This window comes from Lepeophtheirus salmonis, chromosome 14, assembly GCF_016086655.4.
Source record: "Lepeophtheirus salmonis chromosome 14, UVic_Lsal_1.4, whole genome shotgun sequence".
NCBI lineage: Eukaryota > Metazoa > Arthropoda > Copepoda > Siphonostomatoida > Caligidae > Lepeophtheirus > Lepeophtheirus salmonis.
In genome coordinates this window covers 38,535,814-38,561,578 of record NC_052144.2, presented here as the reverse complement: position 1 = coordinate 38,561,578, position 25,765 = coordinate 38,535,814, and the positions used below count along the sequence as shown (strand labels likewise).

At 30.9% G+C, this 25,765-nt stretch overlaps 1 protein-coding gene across 1 annotated transcript in view; it reads left to right on the top strand.

Annotated features, from left to right (window-relative positions):
- Positions 1–12,206: 12,206 nt before the first annotated feature.
- The window catches only part of LOC121129441 (glypican-6), an 82,009-nt gene continuing 68,450 nt past the window's right edge, over positions 12,207–25,765 (top strand). Inside the window, exon 1 of the mRNA XM_040725167.2 lies at positions 12,207–12,550. Coding sequence (XP_040581101.1) covers positions 12,409–12,550 — 142 coding nt within the window. The 5' untranslated portion in view covers positions 12,207–12,408. The remainder of the gene's footprint in view (positions 12,551–25,765) is intronic.

Below are 25,765 nucleotides of genomic sequence, written 5' to 3'. Positions count from 1 at the left end.
TGTGGAATATTATCTTAATAATGTTTACTATGTGAATGTAACGATAATCACGTCATACCCTCTATTAAATAATAATAATTATTACTAACTCAATATAATACAGCACTTTGTTAAATTCCAACAAAGAATTACTAATTATATAATCATTGTTGCAATCCTGGAATCTTATTCCGAAGGAAGGAGTCAACTCTTCCTCCGTATGAAGCCTAGTAGTTTTTCTCAGATGAATTTTCATCTTGTCGTCCCTAGTGAATACAGAGCTCCAAATAAGTGCATTCTTGAGATGGATAATGGAGCTAATTAGTATATTCCTTCGATTACTTCTATCTCCTTTAAATTAGGGGGGGTAATTTATGAAAATGATTAAGTTAAATTTAAATTCAACATATGGTATATTAGAGCACCTCTTAAGCACCCAAAAAAAATCTATCCAAACTAAAGTTTAATTGAAGTTCCTTTTTCCTTTTATTAAGTGATCTTGGGCCTTTTATATGACATAAAAGCTGTACTTTATAAACTTAAAATGTTATATAACGATTGCTTTAAGTATATAAAAAGGCTTTAAATTTAATGATCAAGACAAATGCGATTTTCTTTTTGTTATTTTGAAAATATATTATAAAAACGCAGTCATGGGTGAAAAACTAATTAAATTGTAATTGGCCGGAAATTAAAAATTATTCTTTCTAGAGTGAATAAAAGATATTTTTGCAAAAAAAAAGGACTAAAATAGAATTTGATTTTAACGCCCCCCCCCCCTTTCTTTAAATTATATAATGATGACGTCATTAGGAGTTCCTGAATGAGTTTTAGAGGCCCCGTGAGTATAATTTTTCTGGGGGGGGGTGGTGAGCTTATTGACAATTTGAGTAAAAAAAGTTTTTGGAAAAATTTAGATTAATTTGAACAAATAAACAAATTTTTTTTTAAATTATACAATGAGTATTTTTTTAGAGTATAACCTATGATATTCCTCATCACTAACCTATGCATTATGAATAAATTATAAGGCTCTAAAGAAGAGTGTCATTTTTCATCCTAAAAATGGAAATATATCGTGTTCAGAAAAGATACAGAATCAATAAAAACACTTTTAAAGTATAAAAACCCTTTTAATTAAGTTATTTTTTCTTACTTTTAATTTGGGGATTGTTTTAAGGGTAAAAAATGACTCTAAACGATAATATTCCTGATTTTTGGATTAAAAGACAAATTCTTTTTTTTTTGGGGAGGGGGGGGGCTTGAAATCATTTTTACAAAATGATTGTTCCCCTGAGTTATCTATGATCTGATTAAAATATTATCATTGATAATAAATGTATGACATATTGTCAAAACACAAAATGGATAACTAATTAAACCGGTGCACAAATTATGAACCACTACACACAACAAAGGCAATAGCTTGATGATCCATCATTTTAAATTATAATGAAGCGACGGCAAAACGTGTAGCGACAAAATTGATAAACACTGATATGAATCCATATTAATAGACATGAATCATGATGGTAGAGCTAAGTCATTTTTTACCTTACTGACTTCAATACTTATGTCAAGCTTATGACAGCCACGAAAAAAAGAATAATAATAACAAGAAGATGAAGATGGTTATCATGACAGATCTCCCTATTTGTTAAGACGTTTCATCATATCTCTTCATATACATATGTAGCATAGCGTTAAGTACCTACATATTTAACCACATATAAAAATTGCAGCCAAATAAGTCATGCTAACTACCTACACTAATCAAATGCATACTTCCTCCAGGTTCTCAGTTTGCCGTGATATTTATGATCTTACTATGAGACGTCATAACATTTCTAATTTTTTTATTTTAATTTTCAACTCAGTCTCCTCGTAGGTCTACACACTTATCCCAACGATGCTCCCATCTCTGTAACCCGTACTCTTCGTTTTTCTCTGCAAAAATAATTACTCACAAAAGTAATTGCCTTTTCATTACACGAAAATATTTACAGTCCACTGTTTTGACTGTATTTTTGTTTCGGGCATATTATCTTGTATTCAAGTTTCATCTACAGTTATTAATATTGTAATAACACTCGGATTTATTCCGTCTATATGGCTCCAACAGAGGGATACTTCATTTTATCCATTTTCACAAAAACACTCACATCAACCATAGTTTACTTAAAATGTTAGGTAATCCATGCATCAACTCACACAAACGACTTTTACATAACAACTGTGCGTCCAAAATGGCTAAAACTTTGGTAAATAACTATCAACAGATACTAAATTGCTAGATAGACATGACAAGCTCTTATTTACGAGTGCTGCCATCTTCACGTTAAGATCAGAAACTTTTCAGATCACCTTCGTATTGATAAGATTGTAAATCCTAAGCGTTTTCGGTATGTAAAGAAAAAATAACAAAAAAGGACCATAGTGGCCCTGACAATTTGAGGAATGATTTGGAGGTGAGTATCTTAGCTTCCATAATGTTTCCTTATATTATCTACACAGAGCAGCTGTAACATGAAGGAAATAAACAAAAGTTCCAATCCATATCAAGCAAGAGTACAGACAGGAGTTAATCCGTTTTCGTTCCTCAATTCTACTCTGAGTCGAACAGATTTTATATTACATATATGCCCCCAGTAGTCCCTCAGTATTACTCTTCAATATTCATGAGCACAAACAGTCCCGGCTAAGCTTTATACTTAGATCTTCTCTCCTCAAGAATAAAGAATAATGACAACGGCTTTAGAAAATAAAGCTCAGGATGTCAGCCAGTAAAAATTTGCTTGCTTAAAATTGCTTAAGATCTACAAAACTATGCATTTACAAGGTTGGTCTGAAAAGTTTCCGACCTCAACGTGAAGATGGTAGCCCCTGTAAATAAAAGCAAAGTTGGAAGTTACTCACCAAAGTTTAATCCATTTGGGACGAGCTGTTGTTATGTAACAGTCGTTTGAGTGAGTTGATGTGAATATTTTTGTGAAAATTGACAAACTCACACATCATCAGCTGTCACTTGAAAAATAAACGAATTACGGTTTTAACTGATTGACCATCCACCTTACTCAACAAATCTAGCCACAATCGACTTCTTTTGTTCCCTAGTCTAATAAATCCGTCCTTTGGTACCAAATAATTACTGTACATGGAACTTGGATACAAGATAATATGCCCGCAACAAAAATACAGTCAAAATAGTGGATTGTTAAGATTTTCGTCAAATGAAGAGGCAATCACTTTCGTGAAGAATTATTTTGCAGAGAAAAACGCCGAGTACTATTTGGATGAATTGCAGAGATGGGAGCATCGCTGGGAGAAGAGTGTAGATTTACAAGGATAAAAATTCAGAAAACATGTCTTGTATCTTTGTTAGTTCTGTATCTTGTCAGACTACACTTGTGTGTCATTCTGCATTCATCAAGCTCTCAAATGTTTAAATAAGCTTTGATAAAGGAAGAATAATCCATGCAAACAAAACAAATTAAATACTTCAATTATACATTAATCTACACATTATCTTGTTTTAAGATCTTTATGACGGAAATGCTCATAAAAACCTTGTGGTTGTAAATAAGATATTTTAAATTGTTTTGATAGGCAATGAGTAAATAGTAGAATGTGTGGATTGGGAGAGTGAAATTGATTGGAAATGCATTAGATTTGAGAGCCATTCAGAATTGTTATTCATGAATTGTTTATTACTCATCCAAGTAAGTTTGAAGTCTCAGTCTAATTAGACTTATCTAAGTAAAACTCTAGAAAATGTGAACAACGCTCTGATCCAGCCATCATATTAATATTAAAACTCAATTATAATTGAACATTTGCATGTGACGTCAGCATTGTTGAGGTCGACCATCTTAAGGATATTAACAATCAAATTTAATCAGAATAAAATTCCTTTTTTCATAAAGATGAAAGGACATATTCGTGTAATAAGACATCAAAATGGAAATGATAAATAAAAGGAAGGAAACCTTTTACCATGAATGTATCACTCTAACGTATATCAGACTCTAACATGACTTTAAAATGTGTCCTTAACATAATTATTTATGATTATTTGCATAGAGTAGACAATCATTAATTAAATATTAAATTGTCAAGGATCATATATTTTATTTTTAATTAGTATTCTAATTTATTCGTTCTAATCGATCCAAACAAAATTAATTGTACAAAAAATGTGATTTAATAGGAATTTTAACTACCAATAAATTTGATTTAATTTTAATTCAAATATCATTGGGACTTATTCTTCTTTTTTTTTTTTTTTTTTTCTGCATGAACACGTTTTTATTTGTTTGTTTTTCTTTCATTTTAAAGACGTTTGATGAAGTTTCCCCAATTTTTTCTTATAAATTTGTTCCTTTAATAAATAAAAATAATAGTCTGCCACAAGGGAGTTGGCTGGAGGAACTGAAGCCCCCTCCCCCCTAAAAAACAGGGAATATTTGTTTTTTATAAAAAAATTCTCGATAAAAAGGTCATTCGAAGAAAAATGCACCAAAGAAAAGAAATTTAATATTTCAAATTATCAGCTACAAATTAAATTTTTTGTGAATAATTATAGATTTTTTGAAAAATTTCCAATTAATTCTTTTTAAATCTGTGGATTACAGAATTTTTTTTTCCAAAAAAATTTATATTTGAATTTTTTTTTCCAAAAAATTTAACATTATTTTTTTATAAACAGCTGTCGGTTTTTGAATTTCAAAAAAATAATAGTTTAAATTGTTTTTCAAATTTAAAAAAATAATAAATTTTTTTTTCAAAAATTAAATATTTCAAATTAAATTTTTGAAATTTTTTTTCCACAAAATGTAATTTTTTATGAATAGATATGAATTTTCAAAAAAACAAGCCCCCCTTCAAATATTATCCTACGGATGATGCTTCTGAAAATTACATATCAAATATGTGTCCCAAATATTATGTCGTTACGATATGAATTTAAATTATTAAAGATTATGTAAGTAAATCAAAAAAACATTTTCGGTATGTGAAGAAGAAATAACATGGTAACCCTGATAATTTGAAGAAAGTTTTGAGGAGAGCTGCTTAGCTGTCATTAGTGTTGTGTCGGTCCTCATTTATTCGGTCGAGCCTAGTCTTAGGACCGGTCCTATAGGTATTATTCCTTCACTGTCGGTAATTGTAATTTTTCTTACAAATGGCAATGATTTCTTAAGCCAAATAATATATATGAGATATGTATTAAGAATACACAATGCACATATCTTGCAAGAAATATTCATGTTTTCATTATAATACAAGCATATCATATTTTTATTTAGTCATAGAAGGTGTTATATTATATAATAGAATAATTTAAAAAAAGGAAAAACACCTGAATGATGTTAGAAGGGATCGATCGCTCCTTTTTAAGGAGCGATTTGAGGGACTGGAATGGGACCAGACCTGACCGTGATCCTTCGTCCTAAATAAGGACAGATACACCACTAGTTGTCCCGGCATTTCTATAAATAAGTAGGTAAAATATTCGACTATTTCAATCTAATAAATGGGTGGGTTTTTATTATTATAAAAATATGACAAATGGCCTTATGAACTTAGGTTATGTAATTGTAAAACTTCTCAGTTCTTCTACCCTATTTTGTAGCGGGCGTGTTTTTGTCAATTATTTTTTATTGTTGAATAATTTTGAAGTTAATAACTTTAAAATTTCGTCTTCTTTAAAAAAAAATGGATGCCAAATTGTGTCTTTTGACACTTTTCTAAATTATTATTCGTCAAAATCGTCATTTTTGCCAAAAACCAGTGCCCCACAAACCAAATAAAAAGCTTAGTCACGGCCCTGGATGTTTTCACCTCAAGAATGAAAGGGTCGTGACAACAGCTGTAGGGGAAAAAAACACTATTTAGGATGCCAAGAGCAACAACAAAACTTGCACGCTAAAAATATTTAGGATTTACATCCATAACAATGACCCATTCCTGTGCTTTGATTTCTTAATAAGATATGATCTCTCTTTTAATTTCTAATTGAATTGAATTAGAGGTAAAGAGAGGGGGGTCACCTATGGACCTTCCCGGGAGGAGTTTCATTCAAATTAATCATCTTTTCATCAACAACAGCTCTTCAGAGAGAAGAAAAAACAAGAAGTAATCCGCTATAAAAATACATAGGTAAATACAATATGAATAAAAGAATAGCTACGAAGTTTTAATTTGAATATAAATTGACATTAAATGATAAGATAAGAGACTCATCTGTTAGGTGTTTAAATATATATATTTATTGATGTAGATCAAATAGACTCGTCCATTAAATCATTAGGTACAATTTATACCGATAAGGTAATCCTTCAAAATTAAAAATTACTAATATATATGATGGCCCTTCAACACAAAAGCAAGATAGAATGCTTTTTCACACACTTGAGTATAGATTTTGTACTCTTGGACGAATTATCCGCAATTTATATCAACAAATTAAGCTTATGATCCCTTTGGGTGTGTCGCCAATGACACTTAATTTAGCAAAAATGGATCGTCACAATAAAAGAAGAAGAAATGGATACATTTTATTTGAAAGACCAATTTGTGGGCAATACAAGTCTCTTAAATAAAATAAAGATTCTAAACTACACGAGTGGGGACCTCAAGGTAAAGATGACAGCACTCGTAAATAAAAGCTAGTCACATTTATTTTGCATATGTTGACCGTTACTCACAAAAGTTCCAGCCATTTTAGACGTCTAGAAACTTCCAACTCTGTAACACAGAGATTGTAAATGGCCTTTCTCTCAGTTATACAATTGTTCACAAAACACTTTTTGTTTTGGGCTCAATTGCTCCAAGTTGAATTGACTTAGACGCGTTCAAATTTGAACAAAACGAGTCTTTATATGTCTGCTATTGCTTAATTTTATTTAAAGGTTGTTACACTTTCAAAAAAATATATTTGAGGACATCTCAATACTCAATTTTTTCCATTTTCACAAAAACACTCACATTATTCAATCACTCAAATGGCATTTACACAGCGCCTCCAAAATGCCTGAAACTTTGTTGAGTAACTCTCAACAGATGCTAGATAGGTGTGACTAGCTTTTATTTACGAGGGCGGATATCTTTACGTTGAGGTACGAAACTCTTCAGGCCATCCTCGTAGTTGACATTTAAGTGTAGGGTTTCTCAACAGACGGCCTGCTAAAATGTTGGTTTATCCACAATAGTGTCCTGTGCAGAGATGAATACAATGAAGAAATGAAGATACTTATAAATATTTTGATCTATTTAGGAGGGAAGTCTTAGGATCTTTAAAAAATGGGTAAATTTGTACAATTTTGTGAGCAATCGATAAGGAACAAGAAAAGTAAGATAATTAAAGAAAAATATCTTATTATTTCCATTGTGATAGTTAATTTATTGTCTGTTTATATGAGTGCATAATAAGTATTATAAAAATAGGCCTTAGATAGTTCAATGGATGAGTCTTTTTATTTGTTGATCTCATTTTGACATTCAATAGTTCCCTATTTTCCTTAATACTCGTAGTAATGAAGAAAATGTTTTTTTAGTATATCAACAATGCTGACGTCACATGAAAACGCTATATGCAATTACAATAAACATTGACTTATAATTATTAATAAACAATCACACAGCAAAAAGAGATGTAGGCCTAGTCAGCACACGGAAAACATACTTCAAATAAGAATGAATTATTATTATATACCTACTTCATAATAAGTCATTTGCTTTGATTTTTTACTAGTTGCAAAAAACAACAACTAAATACTATTTGTGATTTACAAGCAGAGGTCTAATATTTTGCATTCATTCATTTCAAATGTACGTATATATATATGTAAAATTTAAATATATGTACAGAGTGCGTACATAAAAATGTCCTACTAAATTGTTTGATATTTGGGTACAATAATTTTAATAAATATTAGTTTGGGGAAAAAATTATTTCTTATTTTACACTCCTTTTATTTAACTAAGTATATCTTGTTCATTATTGGTCAAATCGGATAATACGATATAGTGTTGTAAGACGTGAGTGAATACTACAAACGCTTTTGGAACAGTATTATGTTTGGCGGGTTCAGTCGTGAATTATCGTGCGTAGAGAATGGAGGTCTCAAAAAAAGAAATTCCTCATGTTTTACATTTTACTAACTCAGAGGGAAAAATGAATCGAAAGCTACCAAGAAAGTTTGCGATGTATACGGGGACGATACTCTTTCGATTTGTGTTGCTCCAAGCGACCCCCCTCTCATTTCTGCTCACTACTGTGAACAACTCGGCCGTTTGAAGCTGGCAATCGAACAGAAGCGGCCAGCAATTGTGAATAGGAGACAACAATACATTATCAAGACAATGCAAGGTCGCACACATCTTTGATGACGTCTCAGAAGCTCAGGCAGCTCGGATGGGAAGTTCTTATGCATCCAACGAGTAAATACCTAGCACCAAAGGACTACCACCTATTCTTGTCTATGGCCAACACGCTTAGGAGTGCAAATTTTGCCTCAATAGAGGCCTGTACAAATTAGTTGTCATAGTTTTTTGTCCATATGGACCAAGGACTCTACGAGAAAGTTGGATTCTCGTTAGCAACAAGTTATCAAACAGAATGGGGCATACTTGGCTTAAATCGGAGGATTTTAACTCTTCTAATAAAGCATTGAAATAAAGCGGAAAATACGGAATTACTATTTGCACAACGTATTCTTTAGTAAATCGGTTTCATTTTCTATATTTACAAATAATATAACTTCGTTTTCTAAAGTTTGACCAAAAAAAAAATGAGGGAAAAGTAAAACAACAGACAAATAATCCATTATCTTCTTGATGCACATTCAGGCCCATAAATGTGGGGAAGAGTGCTTGTGTTACAATCTCCTCGTCTCTGACTAAAAGCTTTATGTTAAATTTGTAAAAAAGTAGAAGTTTTTGTCAAATTTCTGAAAAAGAAAAAGGTTTTTTATGTTTTATTTTTAGCAAATATTAGTATATTTTTGAAATGAGCAATTTTCTGTAATCTTAGTTTAAAAAAATAAAATGTTTATATCAAAAAGGTCTAAACAAATGGAATTGTCAAAGTTTTATTTTTTCAAACATAGGTAATTCGGGATAATTTTGTCTCTTCCAAAAAAATGTAAGTCTAAAATTAAAAAATAAAGTTTTATGTTTTTTTCTAGAAAAAAATTATTTTTCAAATTTGTCAATTATAAAAAAAACCTTTTTAAATATAATTTAGGTCATAGTGACATTACCCAAGATATTGGGTGATGAATGTATGATTTGTTCGCAATTATAGCATGCCAAAAATGCTAGATTAGGCTCTGAGAAGGCCCAAGAAATGGCTGCCATCATAGGGTAGAATACAAAATTATGAGGAAACCATCAATATTAATTATATATGTACATACTCGGGCAAGCAGTATGGTATTTATATCAAATGATATTCCTTTTTTTATCACGTCATAAAGAAGTATTTTTTGCACATAAAAAAATAGGCGATTGAAAGGTATGTTTTCTAATAAAAATGTCAGGAAAATGTTTGAAAATAAAAATGTTGTCCACAAATATTTGGGATAATTTACTCCACAACCTTAATAGTTTGCCAATGCCCTCAAGGAGTGAATCACGTTCCTGAGAATGCTCTCAGTTAAGCTAGTAGCAAGGTTAGGGACCAGAGCCGAGGTTGTGATCAAGTAAATATTGTCTTTAAAACATATACATTTTTTGTTTGTCTAATTTCATAGGGATATTACGATTAATTAAATGAAATATAAGGTTTTTAAATCGGACATTTTTGCGTATGTAGAATAGAGCGGTTTGATATTCAACTATTTTCGAATTTCGATTAAAGCTAGTGCGGCAAAGTTGTCATATAGCATGAAAATTACTTATGCAAAATTGCACTGTTATACGGGGTCATCTTTAGGTCAAACATCTCGATCAAATTTTGAAAAAAAAATCAAAAACTCTTTACTTTGTGAATATAGATACATAAATATAAAATTTTTCATAGGGTATTTTCTTACTATATAACAACTCTTCCAAACTAGCTGTAATCGAAATTCGTAAAAAGTTGAAAAACAAGCCGTTCTAATATATAAAATTACAATATTATTGGTCGTAATCGTAGCAACTACTAAATTTACAAAGAAATTCATCCATTCTTAGAATACCAATTTCAATCATAATGATAATTAATAATTATATATCATTTTTCTTGTACATACTAAAGGAAAGATGTGCACGTCTAAACCAAAAAAGCAAAAATGATTTGACCATAGTTGAATCTGGATTATATATTTGAATTCTTCAACTAAATATCTCCTTTTTATGTAGATAAAAGACTTTAATTAATCCTTTTTAGGCTCCACAAATAACTAAACTTACAAGTGCCAAAAATACACTTGGCATAATTAAAGAACTTCAATATAAAAGAAGCCATATTGGTGCAAACCTTGGTCTCCTTAATCCAAATAATGTCTTAAACTATAGTAAACATTATTGAATATTCCAACTCATCCCAAAAGTTTGAATATATGGTCCTTAATTGATCGAAGTATGTTCTTAAAATATTGGACTGTTCATTTTTTTAATGTTAATTCAAGATTATTTACATATTCACGCACCACAAATCTTCTCCAGGTAAAGGATATAGAGATCCATTTGAGCAGTTCCAGAACCAATGGCGCCGATTGAATCAATAACAATGAAAGAGTGAGTGATTGATTAATTAGAGATGAGAAAGCGCATTTTTATGCGTGCTAGGATACAACTTGTTCGTACCACTTACAAATAGGTTATTATCATGAAGGACTGATTGACTTAAAATTGTCAGTTGCCATAAGGTCTATTTTAAAGGTCTTTAAGGCAATTTATCTACTACTTTATGGGCTTAATTAAATTATTTCTACTAATATTATTTAAGTTTATAGTGTAAAACTCACTTAAGTATTCAATATTTAAAAAGTAAATTCGGTTCTTTTTGAACTTTATATTTAATTTAAAAAAATTGAATTCTTTAATAAAGATAATAAAACAAAATATTTTACAACTATTTTATAAAAAATAACAATTTTAAATAATGAATCATGAGAGAATCAAGTCTATATATCAATCTGTGTAATAGCTAAAGATGAAGACCTTATTTTTTTCATTATATTTTTTTGTTCTTGGAAGATTTTTTGTCTGCCTGCTCTTTCTATTGATTTCCTTAGGTTTTCATAACTTGTGCAAGCAAATTGTACAATTATATCCTCGTGCACGTAAAAATACGCACATTTTCACATCTGAAATGATTGTGGAGTCATCAATACGTCACGTCATGTTTTTAAACTGTCCCTTTAATTAGTGTGAATATATGGTTTGATTCAGGAGATGAATCAAAGTCAGGATCACTAATAGAACTAATGGCATAATTAGTTTATCTTAAGACTAACATTTTGCAAAAGTGTCCGCACACAAGTTTCCGTTTTTAACGTTGATATGATGTAAAATCAAATGCAAATGCTCCTTTTAATTTGATACAATTGTTGGAGTTTATAAAGGGAAATACAATGTTTCGATCAACTATCTTTTTCTCTCGTCTGATGTCCCAACGTCAAAGTATTTCCTTTGCTATTGGTAAGTAGCATCACTTCACGGTTTTATCTCTATGGTTCCAGCTCCTCTGTCCAGAACTCCCATTCAAATCAAACTCTACAATATAAATGAATAATATTAGCCAATACTCTCTCATTCAAATTTCATATTTTCAAGATGTCGTCGGTCCTCCCTTGTAATTATACTAATTTTGTTTATTTATACTCAAAAGTTCACCTCTTTTTGAAGAAGAAAAATAATTATTTTGGACATTTTAGGAGCCAAGAGTCAAGAAGAAATCCCCGACAAAGTTATTGACTCGTTAAGGATTCATAATATTATCCTTTCCTATCTCCTCCTCATCTACGAGAACTTCCTTCCTCCTAAGTAATAAACACTGACCATGATGGGGGTAGAAATATAGGCCCACGTTGTTGTCACATTAGTTAAAATGTTTGCTTACATTTTTATTGAATGAATTGCGCGAGAAATGCGTGTAGTAGTTGTCAGTATATCCATCCATTAAGAATAATAAAAAAGAACAAACTTGAGTGAGCGCTCTCTCAACTCATTCAAGAAAAGGAAGAAAAATAATACGTGCGGCGACCGGCAACAACATAAAATGAAAAGAAAATATTAGTTGATTTCTAGAGTTTGACGGGGGAAGGCGAGTTCTGTGCTCTATTGAGATTATATATTATTTAATAGGATAAATATATATATATATATTTTTTTATAAAATCCCTTCTTATAAAAAATTGTGCCGTTTGATTGATGTTAATGAAAAAATAATAGTTATCCTTTTTGTTTTGTTCTTTCTGACTCAATCCAAACAGGGAGATGTTTAAGTTGTCTGTGTATTTCATTTCCCTCTGTTGTGTCGGACTTGTTACCCTTGTGTCAGGGATCCCGGATTGTAGTAATTCAAGATATTTCATACGGACTTTTGGAGTTCATAATACTCCCAAGTCTCCAGTGCAAGGTGAGCCCCATTTTTTATACTTATATTGCTTAATCCTACAAACATAACCTGAGTTGAACTTATGGATTACTTCTATGTACATTCATGAGCCTGGAGCTTGCCTCAAATGTGTAAATAACCTAAACAGCGAGTATATTGTGGTTATTATGTTAAAGTATCACTGGTCCAATGGCCTTAGCAAGTTATATGAGCTGAAATTCATTCATTAATTATTTTAAAAATTCTTAAATAAAAATCAAGAAATATAGAAAATTACAATTAATATTTTTACTTCGTATACAACCCAATATTTCATTGACATATTTGTGTCAAGTCTTATTATTCAAATATGTGGTATGATTTAAGATATCCAGGAATGTTAGCTGCTATGGTTTAGAGCCTTTATTTGATTTAAGAAACTTATATTATCGTGGATATGATCCCTTTCAAATAGAATTGATCAATTTATCATTATTTTATTGTGACAATCTATTTTTGGCTACTGAAAGTGCAATTTGCGACACACACAAAGAATTAAATAGAATAATTTGTTGATAGACATTACTGTCTAAAACACGTCGAAAATTACAAATTTACTCCACACTCAATTTGAAGAAAAATCATTCTATCTTGCTTTTGTGTTGAGTGACCACATTTTTTAATTTAAACTATTTTATCCACTCCAAAATAAAACTATGAAGTTTCATGATCTACTTTTTGTCTTAGTTCTTTCTTTGGCTTAAGGGATTTTTCGGGGGGAACGTACTCTACTTATTTGTGATTATAAGATGGATGCATTATCCAAAATGAATTAAATTAATGATTAATTTCATACATAATAAACATTTTGTTTGCAATTTTGCATTTCAATGCCTTTTAAAAATCTATTGGAACTTCCTTATAGGTAGATTGATATATGCATAAGTTTAAACACATAAATAATATAATCCTACCCATTTGAATAAAATGAGCAGGCTGACATAAGAATATGAATGACTCAAAAATTAACTCGTTGACTTGGAATTTTTATGTACCATTTAAGTAACGCAATACTACTACAGATAATTTGAGTAATTTGGGATATAATATTAAACTTTTTGAGACCTTTAGGAGGAACTATATAATATTTTTTTATTTTGCAAATTGATAGTGAAATTTCATAGACTATACTAAGTCAGTAAAACTCTTTTTTAAGTGTATTTTATCGTCCAAAAAGCTTAGAAATAAGCTTCTAATGTTATTTAATTTAAAAAAAAACACATTTATTTCAGAAAGTAAATTTAACAATTACTGAGCCAGGTCGGATTCCAATGTTTTGTACGAGTTTAAAGGCAAAGTTTTCTAGCCATTTTGTTTCAAACTCCTGGATATGTTGAGTACTGAGACTTCCAGGTTTCTACATTGCATACATAAATAAACCCAAACCCAGGCTAAGCGGATATTTCTACATTCTTTTTTATTATTATTAGTCATTTAAGATATAAATATATATATTTCTGTCATGTCATTAGCCTTAATGCTCATAATAGCCTTAATAATTTATGTAGATATGTTTTAAACATTTGAAAAAAAAAAAATGTTTAAAATAGGTTTTAATCTCTTTAAAAAATGGTGTTATATGTGCCTCCTCTATATGGGTTGGTTCTTTATGGGGGATGGATTATAAATAAGACTTAACTTAACTCGCTACCAATAATAAAATTATATATTTAAAGGGATTCAGTAGTTTTTTATACGTAGTATGAACATATATATAAAGAGGATCATATACTTTTGTGGAGGGCCTCCCAGCCCCCTACCCCGAAGAATTCCTGACAAGTATTTTGGAGGGCCATGGACGTCTATGGCCATTATAATGCATTTGTTAAAGATAAAGTAGATTGTTTTTTCCAGCTGTATTTTACCATAATATTATTTATTACTGAAGTAAAATTCATCAATATTGTCAGATTCGTGTGAAAAAGTTTGAGAGCCACTGTTTTAATAATAATACCAATAACATGCATATTATTTATATACTACTGTTGAGGAGTGGCGTGGGAACCCTAGGGGCCATTGCCCCTCCCCAAACTTTTGGATAATTTTTATACTTATCACAATTTAAAAAAGTCATAATGTCTAGAAAAAAATTTAATTATTATTCCTTCAAATTTTCTTAAAATAATAAATATATTTTTGAATATATTCTCCAAATTTTGTGATTGACATTTCATTTTAATCGACTCTGATATGATTTGAAAAACTAATGGGGCCCTTTCAATATTTCGCCAAAAATAATTTAAACTCCTTTTTGATAAATATTTTGCTTCATTTTTGATCAAATGAGGTTCTTCTTCGAAAGTAATGTTTTATTTTTTAATCACCTTTTTCCTAGACTTTGTCAATATTTATTTTAATGACGTTTTTTAGAAAATTTATTTATCTGACCATTTCTTAAAACGTCAATTTTATTTTCCCAAATTTCAATTTATATTTTCCAAAATCACTACCCTATAATCAAAAATTTCGAGTAGCAACCTATGGGATGTTATTTCTTATTACAGTGCTTATTGTAAATCCTGTTAACCAGGGGCGTTGCTCGCTTGTATAAAATTGTATCTTGTTCAACATATATATATATAAGTTGAAAATTATGGGGAACTTGAACCCCCTCCCCCAAAATAAAGGGATACATGTTGTGTTATGTCGTAGTTGTAAGGGCCCTGGGTGAAGATTTAGCAACAGAACGCCAGATACGCTTCAAGTTGTTTTATTTTTTAGTTATTTCAATTGGGATGTAAATTGCTGTGACTTTTGCGGTTCGTTCAAGAACGAATTAAACTCGTTTGTGACAATATTACTGAATGGTTGTAAAAAACTATGTTAGGATATGAAATCATCAAATTCGTGGGGTAATTCCTACTTAATAGATAGATGTTAGACCCATGAACAAAATATTATAAATAAATGTATTAAACTTCCTTTTGAGCATCCATCGATCTGGCTGTGTATGTGTGTGGTCCTTTCAGTTCTTTATAACATCTAACCCACCAACTAAACACTATTTGTAAAACTACTACTGCATCATGCTCACAGAAGATGATGACAATGAAATGAAAACCCACTTTATGGTTGTGTATTTTACTTACCTATTTGTTCAGCGCCTCTATTGATTACCTTCATCTGATTATTCTATTTATTTGTGGTTGTGTAAGCGTATTACATTACAATAGAACCTACATTCCACATGCCTCTTCAGTCCTTCTCTCCTAAATAATGAATTAGGAATTGATTGTACATCATATTACTTACATTGATATGAAAAACCATGTGATTATGTTTGTTCAAATATCAGGTTGCGTGATATTTTTTGGGGGGTTTATTCGTTAAGTAATTCAAACTACTTTAGTTGTTTATATAGGCATTAGGTACTTTTGCCTTAAACTATTTAGCCTCAAGGATATTTCACCTATAAATATAAATATATAATGATATAATTATGCCCTTAATTTCAATACATAGATACTATCAAAATGTATCTATGTAATGAGTTCGAATCAGTGACAAAATAGTTAATAAAATTAGTACAATAAGAAAAATAAAAAACAAGAAAACAATTTGAACGGATGCTTATCACTACTCCGTGATTAATTATCATTAGACAAGATGGGTTTTTTCATATTTGAAAATAATATTGGATTAATCAACAAGCTTAATACGAGGAAAGATCATAATTCCATCATTAGTCCAACAGAAAGCGATCATTTAACGCGTTTTATAGTATTACACTTTAACATATGTATTGTGATTAAAAAATTCAAAGGGAACATCAATTTCAACCAAAAATAATCAACAATAATCAAGTATTTATAAACCTAATTTATTTACATTTTAAGAGTAAAACTTTGAATAGTCTGGAACTAGAGTAAAATTGGAATATATTTCTATGTAAATATTTCGATATATCGGCAATGAAACTTTTCAAAAAACAACAATATCAAAATGAAAATATTCATATATGTACTATCTAATATGTTGAATTTTTATAGAAGAGATTTACCCAAAAAGTAGATCAAGAAGACTTAAATGATATACTCAAAATTAAGTGTAGATTACATCTGTATTTTTATACGAATTATCTTATGAACTCTGTTTGTACTGCTAAGATTATCAGACGAAAACTTAACGCTAATAATTAGGTATGTAATTAGGTTTTAGTCGTGTCTCTGATTTAATAATAATTAACTATCGTGTATCTACATAATTTACTACTTACGAAAACTTTGCAATGCATCTATTTATTTAAAAAATCAGCATGTATTTGCAAATGCGACCTCGTGGTCAAAATATATTTAAATTAAATTAAATAACTTTGTTGTTTGTGCATACCGATACAATATCTAAACAATAACATACATGGAGATACATAGTGCTTGATAAAAATAGTACAACACTAAGTATTTGAAAGTAGATTATAATGTAAAGATATGTAATTACAATGAGATTTAATGTAATTATAATATTATGGTCCAGGTGTGTTGTTAGCTTTTATCATTTGGGGTGGAGGGGGGCTTAGTCCCAAAAATTATCAATACTGTCATATAATTAGTTATAAAAATATGTTTATTTTTTATATATAATCAGGGGTATACGCTCAATTATTTATATTTTTTATGGTGAAGGGGGGAATTCCAAAATTTAATATTTTTTGGGGAAAATATTAAATTTTTTCGATTTTTTCTATTAAAAAGTCTACAGCTATTAACAAAAAATTAAATTTTTTAGGAAAAAATTTCAAAATATGACAGCTGAAGTATAAAAATCCATAGCTGTTTCCTAAAATTACATTTTAGGAAACATATTTTAAAAATTAAATTTCAAATATTAAAATTTTTGGAGGAAATTTTCAAAAATCAATAACTTTTAATAATAAGAATAAAATAATAACAAAAATAAAACATGTTTTCTTTAGAAAAGAGCACATTTCTAGACTCAACCATTTGTTTTGACTTATTTGTAAATAAAGAAGAGGTGGCCCATTTTTTTTTTTTTTTAATTGTAAAAAAATACATAACTATTCTGAAAAAAATAAATTTTTAGCAAATAAATTTGAGAAAGCCACAGAAAAAAATTTCAAAAAAAAAAATGTCAAATATTAAATTTTGTAGCAAAAAGAAAAATTCAGCCCTGCGATGTGGACACCCTCTGCTATTATCAAGATCGTCTGCAGGGGCGGGCTACAGCCATTTAGCCCACCCCTGCAGACAACCTTGATAATAGCAGAGGGTGTCCGCATCGCAGTGGTGAATAAAGGGGGATTTAAAGAAAGAATGAAGGCTGAAGAAAAGAGACTGAGAGAGGGATTTAGAAAGATGCTAAATTTCAAACGGATCTCTTCGACCATTTTGGATTCCATATGTGATAACAAAAAAATATTTAAGATATTTTTTTTTTTTTGGGAGTGGGGGAGCTTAAAAAACTTTTAGGGGGCTCAACATCGCCACCTCATTGGGTTAGTGGGGCGTCATGTACCTTTTGTTATGTACAAAAAAAAAATGGATCAAAAAATATATCTTGTATTAATGTTACTCTGCTTCTTGATGGAATAAAACTCGGTTCAAGCTATGCAACGGCTTGAAAAGTGTTATGGGGACGACTCCGCACCAGTAAGCGAATAATAATATTTTTAAAAACAACAACAACGTATTTCTTAGTTAAGTTTTCGGGACTTTTCAGCCCAATTGTTATGAATATGTATATTCTAAAAATGAATAAATAAGAAGCTAAAAATTGATATGGGTACTTTTTTTTTAGTTTTTTGCATTTCTCAGAATGTATGTAATTGATGAGATATTAGTTATAAGTATCTACTTTTTTTCTTCTACCTACCTATGTAAATGTAATACTTAAGATCTACATATGTTATCATATGTAAGATGAAATATATATACATTTACATGTATAATTTCAATTTCTTTATAATACGTAGTTATTGTATGTATATAAAATCTATCTATCTATAGAGATTCCTTCAGAGAATATTACATCTGTAATTTCAAACTTATGTACTTTTTCTTACTGTATTCATTGAATACAATCCTCCGTATTTGATTTTTTTTTTTACGTAAAGCAAGCAGTCTTACTTTTGTTCTCTTGTCTTTTGCCGTTTTTTTATATTTTATTTTATATGGATGTATGTAATTTGTATCATGTTTCCACAATGGAACGTGAGCGACAATTGTGTTTTATATGTGGATAGATAGATAGATATAAAGTTGGCTACATACCTTGTATTACGAGAAGTATTCACCACGTGCTTCGTTAACCAAAACTGACCGTTTTATATATAGATATATATTACTTACAAGTTGCATCACAATTAGGCAAAAAATAAGTGGATATTTTTAAAAGAAGAATTTACTTTGCAGTAATTATGAGTAGTGTTGTGCTGCTGTGTTCCGAATCATACTATAGAACCTATAGAACACTTTCCTAAATGACATCGTCATCATCAATCCATCTTGGCTATCATACAGACATAAACATCCAGTGTTGAAGAAAATATATCATACTTTAATTCAGCCTAAATTAAGTATAATGTCAAAAAATTATCGTGCATGAAGCTTACGTTAAGTTTGACTTGACCTATTAAATTGATAAACTAAAGTATTTATTGTAAATTATGTCTTGTACAAGATAACAAGATCATATGCAATTTAAAATACAACATTAAGGACCATGTCAACTTTATTTTTACATCGTTAGTTTTTCGAAAGATTTCGTATGGCCCATAATCCATCATTTCCCCTCTGCCATGAAGGCTCATCCAGTTGGAATAGGTGATAATTCGGGATATGAGTTCTTAGTTTACGTTTTTACAGAGGCGTCCTAGAAAGCATTTCCGCATTGGAGGGAGGTGCGATTGATATTAAGGCCTCTGCAATTTTAATATTGGGGAGGTGTTTGGGCACCTGTGGACCCTACACCACTTCTTCTTCGTATCATCTATCACAAATACATATACTCAATTCGAGGGCATTATATTTATATCTAATATGTATCTATATTGTCTATCATTGTACGTAAGCTGTTAATTATCTAATTATGCTGTTGTGTGAAGCTTCTGGGATTCATTACTATTAGTGTCCTAGTAGTGATGGGTTACTGACCTTTTTGGAATGAATACTTGGCGGAAGAAAATACTCATCAATCATGCTTTCAATTGCAAACGTGTCCAAAACACATGCAATCATCTATGTATGTATACATTTGCTAAATATCTTTAGCACATATGTAGGTAGACGCATATTTATAATAAAATAAGATTATATTTGATATCATTTTTTCTTTTTGGGGGGTTGGTTGGTTGGTGTGTTGGTGAAGAAAAAAAGAGTTTTTGAGTCTCTTCCTGTGGTTTAGCTCTCTCTCTCTCTATAAATATATAAGAACTACTCTTACTCATGCTATTTTCAATTTCCTACAAAAGGCATTAAAAAAACAAAAAAAAGATTGGGATCTCGATTTATTTTTCTTCTTATTTTTTGACGGGAGTAATGATATATGTATCTTTTGGGTACACATTAAAGAACGTAAAAATAGAAGAAATTCAAAACATTCAAAGCACCAGGGGTCTATGGTAAATTAAAAAAAATATATCAGGAAGAAAAAAAAAAGTCACAATTTATTAGATATAAGCATTAATAATAGTATAACTCCCAAAATAAATATTATATATAATGTCTTTATCTATTGTTTTAACCAAAGTAGGGAAGACTGTGAATAGTTGCAACAGAGTATGGCCCAACTGCTAGTGGTGTGGTGTCCTTATTTATTCGGTCTAGTCCAGTCCAGGCCTGTTCTTTAAGATCGTTGGTCTTTATGACTGTCCGTACTAAAATTGATTCAAAAAAGAAGAAATACATTTTTGGGTTTAGACCCCTAATGGGGTAGTAATGCCAAGGGGTCCTTTATTGATTTTGAGCCGAATGTGTGTATTATATAATATTATACGTTCCCTAAGTCTCTCAGCATAACGTCTAAGCCAGGGATGTCCAACCTTTGAATATAATGGGCTGCATTGCCACTTGAAATAATTTAATGGGCCACAGAACCTACTCATTTCAATCTCATGAAAAATGGCTTCATAAAACAAAGCTCTTAAATGCAAATTTATTTCAATTTTAGGGCATATATTAAAAAGGCCAAATCTAATTTTTCAAGGCCATTAGAGTCTCAAAAATACGAGATGACGTCAAATATTTTTAAATGTTAGTACGTATTATGTGGTTTCTACGCGTTTTGATGATATTGAGACAATTTTGCTAAAAAAAGACTACTTGGTGAGAGAATGAGTAGTGCACCGCACCTATACACTAGGTGCGCCAGGCGTTGGATACCCCTGGTCTAGGCCATTATTGAACATGTTTTGTTTTGGTCGTTCCACCGCTGGTGTTACTCCTATCAGTATTGCCAAATTTGATAGGATCTCGCCGATTTTGTTTTCACTTTGTGGGTATATTTTTGTTAGAAAAGTGGAGGAAGTCGGAGAGGTTTGGGAAGAACCATTCTTGACTCAAATGGTTCAACATAACGGCGTGTTTTACGATCGATCTATAATCTATCATTCATAATCGCAGTATAAATATGGCCAATTTTTGTACTAAACATTGACTGTACATGTAGGATATTTTAAGAATTTTGGGTTGTTTCCTGATTGCTTGCTCTCAAATAGATGGCTATATTTGAAAGGTTGGGTACCACTACTATATAGGAAAGATGTTGTTTCTCCGTGCCAAGGTTATGGCTAATTAATAGGTAATTGCTGCTACCGTCTTTTATTATGATATTTTTACTTTTTTTATTCTCCTTGGTCCACGTTTTTTTTATAATAGTAATACGATAATAACAACAGAGATATGTTAAAAGCTCCCTTATCTTAAATGTGAATACGCATCGTTTTAAGCAAAATAATAATAATATCCATTTTGGGTATAGAAGAATTTGGTATATAACATATACCTATATGTATGTGAGCACTGATAAAGCAAAGAGATAATGTATACAATGGTTCCTTATATTTATTCATTATTATCAACGATAATATTTTGATTAATATGACGATAGATATACGTATCGGTACAGTGTGCGTTAGCAAAAATACACCATGGATTAAAACTAAAATAAATTACAAACAAATTAACATAAAGAAATGAAACATACATTGTTTGAAGGAGCAGTCTTGAAGCCTTCCTCTTTAATATATACAATTTTTTTTTGTAAAGAACGTCAGTTTTGTAATGTCGTCGAAGAAACGTAGAGTGCTTGATTTGTTCCACGTGGAATTCCTGTTTGGGAAATGGTCAAGATTGTGGAAGTGAACAGGTCCATTTTTCGAGGATCAAGAAGGCTTTTAAGGCTGATGGCACCTATGAACAGAATTCTGAAATCCTCAAACCTCGATGCACAAGCTCACAAAAAAGCACAACTTTGGTAAAGGGAAAATCGGGTATGTCCTGAAGAACATGGACCACAAGAGCTACGTCCTACGAAAAAGATTATGTGTGGTGCAACGAAGATGTGTTTTTTCAGTAGTTTCACTAAATTACAAGGTGCAAATATTAATTACTTTGAGCTCTTGATGGTTTTGTAATGTTGTCGGCTATAATGCATTTTTACTTACGCACACTGTAGACAAGATATTAATGTCATTGAATTATTTATTATTTTTCCTACAAAATTCCATTTTGTAACAAAATATAAAGAGAATTAAACATAATAATAGTATACTTATTATGTTTCGATCAGGTAATTTATGGGTTTTTGAACATAGAGAGTTATGTACCCATCTTTACCCACCTATTTAATGCCCATGAAGAGAAGAGATTCTAATACCACATACATAAGTAGTGTAAGACTAAGTAGTCTATTTTTTTTAAATTCTAATTATTATTAATTAATTAGGGGTTGAAATTCTGTCCAAGGTGGTATTTTTTTAATTCGATTCGGTCTTATATAATTTTTTCTAGACTGATTTGACCCAATATTTCGGTCCAGACCGCAATCTCAGATCATAGACCGAAATTTAATCATATTCAAAACTCAGACCCATTTTCTGACGCACTTTATTTACGAGTTGTACACATCGATTTTTTCTTTGAGGCCAGTCCAGACTAGAGGTGGATCGTGCTACGAAGTGTCGAGTCTTGGGCCAAAATATGATAATCTATACGATATATTGTTTTATTTTAAAACCTAAATTGAAACTAAAATTTCAAAGCGAAAAAGTGAGGAATTACTTTAAAATATAAATAAATGTCAGGTTGGAAGGTTTGTGCCACGGGCTTTTAGGAGTTAGCAAAATGAGGTTCGGACGGAGGGCATTGGGGCTCGGGGATAAACTGAGCCCGAGCTCTAGTCCAGACGACACTTCTTTCAATGACCGAATTAGTTTGATCCACTAAAAATCATATTCCTCTTTGAGCGGTCAGGGATTTTCAGAGCGAAACTCAATCCTATTAATAAATATACTATATGCCATGAACCATATTTATGGGTGTTATATACCCTGATTGGTTCAACTAGAAGGGTCTCTTGTGAAGTTGTGGTTAATTATCTACTATTTAATGATGAATAGTTCGACAGTAATTGACAAACTTTAGTACCCACTGATTTTGGTCCATTGTTCTTTCTCTTTTTTTTTGTAGGAGGAAATATTAAAGATGTGATGGACAGTGGTGTTGCTAGTCTCTTTTATAGGGGTTATTCTAAGCTTCCCGTCCCAATATAACATAAGTTGTTTGTATTAGTGTGCTGATAATAATTGGGGCTAATCCTCTGCAAATGGTAAAGGTTAGCAACGCCACTGGTGACGGATATTGCTTTTAGGGTTGGATTTTCTGGGATTCCAGACTGCAATCTCATAATGTAGAACCGAAAATTATTTGTATTTAATATGTGAACAGATTTTTTCGGTCCTAATCTTTGTGTCGTTATTCTCCCTATTCCGCATGGTTTATGAATTCTTCTAGTACTTGATTTATGCAAGTCATTTAACTTCATTTGACGTTATTGTAGGTATATATTCACAGTTTTGAACCAGCAACTCTCGTCATCAACAATTCATCAATAGAATCAATCTCTAGACTGAATTTTTCGAAACTTTACCAATAGCATGTAACTTCTCAGGTTATTTGTAGAAAATCCCTCTTTTTATAAAAAAAAAAAAATAAAGTTAATCAAAAAAACTTTGATTGGAAAAAAAATTCTCAATTTCCTTCCAAACCTTTTTTTTTTTTTTTTTTTTTTGAGAATCAAACATCCTCAATTTTGTCAGATTTTAAATAAAACAGTTCATTTGTTGTTTTTAGAAATGTACAAGGATAATATTTTCAAAAAATATGAAGAAAAAAAAATATATGTATCGTACGGAATCTTTTCAATAATCGTAATGTGTTGACTTTTATTAATAATATGAAGCATAAACTAAATTTGATAGAAAAATAATTCTTTTATATATATATATATTAATAGAGTTGTATTTTATGAAATTCTCTTCTCTCTCTGTAGAAGGAACATCTGTTACATCAAAAAATATATCCCTTATTTTCTTTTTAAAAAAACTTTATTTTTTGACAATATTAAATTTTTTTTTTTTTTTTCACACTTATTATTAATAATAATCGTACTTTTTCGAAGGTCGTTTTTTCAAAAAAAAAAAAAGTATACATAGAAAATCCGGTTTACTCTTTGTACATACATTGATATAGAGTTTATGAAAGAATGGTTTTTGTACCTAGCTAGTACCTACCTATGCTCAATGAAGAATGTACATTCATTCTCTTGTTGATTAAATGATTTGGATTCTTTTTTACGTTGAACGGACCTCCCTATGAGGAAGAAATGAAAGAAATTGAAACGGTTTGCGTGTGGTTGGTTAACCTTTACATATGTATATGTATTTCCTCTATTCAAGGCACAAAAGGACCCAAAAGCAATCCATCAGTCAGAGTTAGAACTTAACCAATGCATTAGTGTTGATACTCGGTTCGAGACAGAATTTTTGTTCCAGTTTGGTTGTAATTGATTTCTTCTAGAGAGGGCGTACCACCATTTACGTTAAAAATTTACAGTGGTTTTTCGTTGTCAGCTGTCGATTGGTGTGCTTATTTTCCCCTTATGTATGTTCTGAACGTGGATTGGTCCAACAAGAAGAATGGACCAACTAACAAATGATTTTGATCCCTTTCATTCTTGTGTGTTTGTTTTTTAATGAGAGGTTGCATGACAAATCAAGCTAACTACATGTACATCGACCTGGGCCATTGTTTGGTACAGTGAAATCTAACAACTTACTAATTCAATAAATAATGAAGGTTGAGTGATTCAAATTAATTCATATTTCGATATATTAAAGCATAAACAATTAATTACAAAATAAAACAAGCCTGAATTCTCTAGCATACGGACAAGTCTAGACAATAAGACATGAATGTGATCTACAAATTTCCATTCGCACTCTCCAAGCAGTTGAGAGGTCTCCAACCAACGTCTACCTCTTCAGGAAGTCTGAAACGTCGGAGAGAAGAAAGTCTCTGTTGAAAAAGCCAAACTAGACCAGGAAGGGTATACTTTTGACACTTTTGGCCCCCTATACACCTGATGTTAACCCTCTTGACTATACCTTTTGGGTGTTTGTCGAGGGTAAGGCTTGCAATGTCTGTCATCCAAACACATAGGCCCTCAAATCCACTGTTGGCCAGCAATGGGACGCCATGACAGAGGACTACATTCACAGCGGGTGCCAGGCTTTCTACCGCCATCTGAAGCCATCATTGCCGTTAAGGGCTGCTACATTAATGATTAAGAGATCTCAGACACACATCCATTCATAGTATTAATTTTGTTGAAATTCTATTGTTTATAAATACATTTTATCTTGTTAAAGTTTAAAATTCAAATTGTTTAGATTTTAAAAACACTACTCGGTAAAAGTGATGTTTTATCTGTGTACACAGCATTCTAACCGAACTTGGACGATATAAGTTGGGTCTTACAAAAATTATAACCCTCTCAGACCTTGTCTATAATTTTCAGAATAGAACTCCAACACTAATACCAGCTACTTCTAATGAGGGCTGATGTGATAGTTTAACTACTACTTTTGTTGCTATAATAAATGATTGGCTATAATTGTGTCTTGACTCCCAAATATACTCCACTAATTCAATTACATAATATCCTACGCCTTTATTTCTATAA